Source organism: Lissotriton helveticus, chromosome 8 (assembly GCF_964261635.1).
Source record: "Lissotriton helveticus chromosome 8, aLisHel1.1, whole genome shotgun sequence".
Taxonomy (NCBI): Eukaryota; Metazoa; Chordata; class Amphibia; order Caudata; family Salamandridae; genus Lissotriton; species Lissotriton helveticus.
Genome location: NC_136069.1, coordinates 946,752,726 through 946,758,725, shown reverse-complemented (window position 1 = coordinate 946,758,725; position 6,000 = coordinate 946,752,726). Strand labels below are relative to the sequence as shown.

General features: G+C 40.5%; 1 protein-coding gene across 1 annotated transcript in view; it reads right to left on the bottom strand.

Moving 5' to 3' along the window:
- Positions 1-1,439: 1,439 nt before the first annotated feature.
- The window catches only part of LOC144773031 (organic solute transporter subunit alpha-like), a 782,029-nt gene continuing 777,468 nt past the window's right edge, over positions 1,440-6,000 (bottom strand). The window contains exon 8 of the mRNA XM_078657799.1: positions 1,440-5,409. Coding sequence (XP_078513925.1) covers positions 5,222-5,409 — 188 coding nt within the window. The 3' untranslated portion in view covers positions 1,440-5,221. The remainder of the gene's footprint in view (positions 5,410-6,000) is intronic.

Below are 6,000 nucleotides of genomic sequence, written 5' to 3'. Positions count from 1 at the left end.
CAGAGGTCCTCCTGTATGGATCTTTCCCTCCAGCTTTTAGGGAGTCCCTGTGGCCTTCCGAGTATCCCCGGCCAAATTCAACTGGCGACCCTGCTAAGAACTTAGGAGTCTGGTTTGGGGAAGACCTTAGGTTCTCCACGCAGATAAAGAGACTTGCAGGGGTCTGCTTCAGCACATTAAAATCACTCAGAAAGTTTCTCCCCTTGCTACCTAGACCAGCTAAAGAAATGGGGACTCGCGCACTCATTTTGCCTCGCATCGATTATGCTAATGGTCTGTACTTTGGTCTGCCAGGGTATCAGCTAAAAAAATTGCAAACAATACAGAATGCGGCAGCTAGGGTTTTGTTGCAAATCCCAGGAAGATCGAGCATGAAACAGTATCTGCGTGATCTTCATTGGCTCCCCGTGGCCCACCGAGTTCAGTTCCAAGCTCTCACTTTGGCTCATAGTGCCTTGCATGGCCTGGGGCTGGTATATCTTCAGAAACGTTTTGCCTTCTATGTCCCTCGCAGAAGTCTCTGTTCTGCTTCACAAAGACTGGCAGTGGTTTCTTGTTTCAGGAGGACTTGCCTGGAGGGTAACTCTCTTTCTGTCAAGGCAGCAGCTGCCTGGAATTCCCTTCCTTTGGACCTGTGGAATATCCGGGATTTTAGGATATGTAAGAAACAATTAAAGAATTATCTTTTCACCCAGCCACCTTATTCCTGATCCTTTCTGTTGTCACGCTCTCCATCCGCACCGGGACACTCCTGAGTATCGCTACAAATACCGCATAACATAACATACCTTGATTTGATGAGGAAAACACTGGCAAACCTAGACTTGGTGACGGATTATTAACACAAATTGGCCTTCTATGCAAGATGGTGCATTCTTAATCGTGTAGAGCTGAACATATTTCCAATGGAGGTCTCATATATTGTTTACTCCAGCACACAGTGCAATCCTCATATGCCACATCCCTCTTAGATCCCTATTTAATCCTGTCGTAGAGGCTCACATACTCTTGTGGATGTCATTTGGCATGGCACTGTCTGGGAGTTCATGACGCTGGAGAGGCCGTCATAGACGTTATTCCTATGGTCATACATACCTTCATAGATAACTTTCCTCTTGCTTTTCTACTATGACACTTTTCTGACAACCCTAGGTGAACAGAGGGCAGGAGTGAAGCTGCAAAGGCCTGGTTGCTTGGCCCAATTTACATTCTCAAGCCAGAAAGATACAGTATTTTTCAATTATACTGTTTACACATATACCACACTACAACATCATGTCATGATCTCAAGGCATATGGGGCCTGCTGTGCACCTATCTCTCAAATAAACAGCAGACACCAGAGAATACTTGTGAACCAGAGGTTTCCTGTAGTGCATGAAGTACCACATAACGAATAATTTGTGTCATATCCTCAATACATTTGGAAGACAGGTCAAGTAAAGGAATAGTTACCAACAAATTTATTTCTATGTTCTCACAATATCATTGATGATTATTTCTTTGTGATTGGTACACAACTGATGTATTTTACTACCTTGTAATTTCTGGTACAATCTTCATTAGTAATGTTTTTGTAGTGACTTAATCAAAGATTTGAAACCAATACAATTTAAGAAACAAACAGTGTCCCAGGGCCATTTTGTTTGTGTTCCTGGGTGCTTCCACCTGTATAAACTGGTGAACATCCAGAAACATGTAAATTCACAGTTTCTTGGCCTGTTCACACCATAGATACCTACAACATTTTCTCTAAATCAAGGGCCACAGTAATTGTATTAGAGGAGCAGGAACAGGAAGTGAGCATCCTATATAGGATCTGAGGCTTGGGCAAGGGCTTACTCTTTGGAGAAATGCATTTTCCCTTAGTAGAAACATAAATTGCACATTTGATTTTATTTAAGCATGCAGAATTAGACACATAGATACAGTTCGCATGCAGATATTTTACACATGTGTAGATTTCCAGTAGTACTTCTGGTATTGTTTGATATCCCAAAATAGTTAGAAATTCAGTCTATGCATAGGAGTAATTGCACAGAATTATGATTTCAAGTTTTCAATTGTGACCTAAGCCAAATTGAATCATTAATAGAGATTCCTATCCAAGCAACAGGATGATTAAAATAATTTGCAATGTAGTTAAATTTAAATTATTTTTATTTTGATTTGAATGGTAATTAAATTTGCTTTTTCGTGTTCTTTATTTACACATTCAGTTCTTTTTTACTCGCAGATCTAAATTGGTACATCCAGGTTGGCTGAATGTGAAGGTTTTTTTCATACTATATATTTTTGCATTGAATTATCATTAACATGTAAATGTGCAAATCTTATTAACTATGTATTATTCATGTTTAGATTGACCATAGCTAATGTAGACTTGCATTTTAAAATGGCTAAGTTGGATGCTATCTTGCTTCATAACCCATGAACTTTTATTTCTCGGTGAAGATGAACTCCAAATTAAAAAACTTGATGTTCCTTTGCTTTCTTTCTCAGGTGAAATGTATCCTTTGCTGTGATAATCAAGGAATGTTAACATTGGTTGCAACAGTACATCTGCAGGGTACAGGCTGGTTCAACGTATCTTGTTTTATTGCAGATAAAGCCCCAAACCCTCCCTTTGATAAAACATGATCATGACTTAACGAATTTGCATTATCATCAATTCCTTCCCAAAAATCCCCTTCATTGATATCCTAAGAAACATCCCCATAATCAAAATGCTCATCAAATAATACCAAATCAGTGTTACTACTTCCTGGCAGTTCCCCATCCCCCACCCCCGTCATAAAACTTCCAATTGGTCACAGGCATCCACTCCGAATGCCCGGCCATACCCCAAAAATCTGCTCCTGATCCGCCTTGTGTGCCTGCTTTTTTACCCAAAGCCGCAAAATGCTCTGCATTAAAAAAACTGGAAACACCTGTTGTTGGCTGTGAAGATGTTGATGGTGAAACCTTCCAGCCGCTCTTGCTTTACTGTGAAGGATACTGAGAAGTCAATGAGCTCAAAATTGTATCTTTTTACTGTAACCTGATTGGATAGTTTTGTGAGAACTACGTGTAGGTGTAACACACTTCAGAACTGTGCAATTTAAGCTAGTGCAGAGAAGACTGTATTTCGGGACAAGCAAAGAGAGTTGCTTGTATGTAGTTTGGAGCAGTGTTGGAGATTCAGGATATTCTCTTTATGGAAGAAATGATTTTCTAAACCCTTTCCTTTGAGGAAACTCCTGCTAATTAGTCTTCTTTTTTTATAACTCAACTTGATTTGAACTTCATATTGATTGATGCATTCATGTATCGCCTCTTGATTGATACTAACTTGACATTTTGCCTTCTGCAAACCGTTTAACCTGTAAAAAACCTTCATGGTTTCAAACTTCACCATTCTCTGTCTTCACTGTGGACCGTAATGCACTGTATGTTATTTAAATTTACTGAATTGTTGACCGGACTCAGTTGCAAATTTTGATTAATCAGATAGCGCTTTATAGACCCTATATTAGCACGAAGAAAAGTGCAAACATAAGTATACTCCTTGCATATTGACTACTATTGTTCAAAACTCCTTGGATTTAGTTATTGATTTTGCCTTCTCTATCACTGCTGTCAGAAAGAACTGTTAAGTAAGGGCCATTTCAATTAAAAAATCCATCCTTCTTTTACCCAGAATACATTTCAGCCTGATTTAAAAAGAATTGTAGAGTAATGTTTCTGTTGAAAATGCTTGCTTTTAGCAGCATGTATTATTTCAAAAATACAAAAGTTGCTCTTGCACATTATTCTCAGCTCAACCACTCACTGTTACATTACTTCCAGCATGCACATATTTACATAGTTTTAATTTCCTCTAAGATAAGTTATATCCTCCCTCATGGCTGTTTATATCAACCACTGGATCATTTTGAGATCCTTATCTGGAATTTAAGCAATATATCCTTTTGCATATGTTGTAGATTCAAAATGGCCCAATTCTCTGTATAAGGTGCTGAAAATACTATGGGCCTCATTACGACTTTGCCAGTGGGGCAGCGGGCAGCCAAGTCAGTGCCCAGCTGCCACACTACCAAAGCCACACTGACAACACCCACCAGAATAGGAGTTTTCTCCTAGTCTGGCTGGTGGTGCTTTGGCGGTCCCAAGCAGTGAGCCTTAGAAAGGCACCACAATGGGATCGCCAAAGCAAGTTACTGCACAACATGTACTGTTAAGTCAATGCAATGCAGGAGCTGGGCATGCATGCAGGCAGGGGGTACACCATGTGTGCCCCTGCATGCATCCCTGTGGCTCTGAGGCACCAAGGGGTCCTGTAGGGTCCCCTTAGTTTCCTCACCGCCATGAAAACTATGGTGGTGAGGAAACTTGTAATATGCTTGGTGGAGCCACAGCGGCACGACCAGCATATTGCGGGCCTCAGACCGACCGGCGGGTATCTGCGATCCCTGGCGGTAGCAGTGGACCCATGGTGGTCCGACTGCCCAACTAGTGATAGGGGGGCCGGACCTCCAGTGCCTGCACCACCACCGTAGTCATACTCAGGCCCTTTGTATGCTAACCACAATCCTATGGGTCACAGCCATCAGGTAAATTCTAAACATTTGTTGGGTCATGCAATACATTTAGTTCAACATCTTTCTCCTATTTTACGGTTGCTAGAGTTTCATCTCTTGCCCAATTGTTCCCTCTTAATTTCCTGAAATTAGGTTTATCATCCCATTCTCCCCCTCACTGAGCTCTTTGACTACCAACCGTCGAGCACCAGCAATAAGCAATGCGGAGTCCCTAGGTCCTAATTCCCTTCTGAATTTTCAGTGGCCAAATAAAATCATGTTTTAAAATATATCAAGGTCTACGGCCACTTTCTCTTTGCTCTCACATTTCTAATAACATTTGTCCAAAATGGACATTGTTATTGAGGTGGTTAAAGTAAGAATATTGAAACCAAATAAAAAACTAACAAAAGTCAAAACGTAAATAGAGTACATATGTTTACATTAGTGATGTATGCAGAGTTTAGCATTAGCGATGTTAACTGTATTGTAGATATATGCGATTATGTCCACGAATACTAAGTCATGCTCTCTAGATTCAGTAATGTACTTGGTTCAATAAAAATCTATAAATTTCCAAGATAAGACAGATGTGCGCCTTCTCCAAATGTTCTTATGGTTAGTAGGTTCTCCAGCGCAAAAACACAGAATCAAAGGCTTGGTCTAGATGGTCATGGTGGCATCTTCTGCAGACTTTCCATTGAGGATGACTTTAATATTTTGCGTATTGTCATTGGTCTCCTGGTCATCAACCTCAGAGAACTCGAGCTCGTCGTACCTCTTCCTGTAGAAGACTCGGGAGAGCATGGTGATCAGAAACATCTCCATAATAAGGAGCTGCTGGTTCATGTCTGTAAATAAATGTAGAGAACTTTATCAGCAATCATTAACCAGGTGTCAGACTGGTAGTACTTGCAGAGTGTACAATCAAAGAATGTTCTGCCTCTTCACTAATGTTAATTAGTCTGCAAATACAATAAAAACAAGCATTTCCCTTAATTAGAGACGCTCCTACTGAGCCCTCTATGCATTACTATATGCCAGGTTTAGAGTACAAATATCAGGTGTGAAAAAGCAACTCACAATAATGTTATAATCTGCACACATTAGCAGTTTAAATGCAACTTTATTGAAGACCATTTCTCAAGCATGTACAACAAGAACAAGCATTTACAATGCAACGGTTTCGCCTTTGCAAAAGTTAGAGCTATTTGCATTGTAAATGACAACATTTGTATTTATGTGTTGGTTTGGAAAACAGATAAATAAATGGCATTGTCATTTATATTGCCATTAGCTTTATCTCTCCCAAATGAGACCTATTGTACCCTACGGACGAGCTCAGCAGACAGCAATTACTACCACACACACACACCCAGAGGCACACACACCCAGAGCCAGCCACACACACACACCCAGAGCCACACACACACACACCCAGA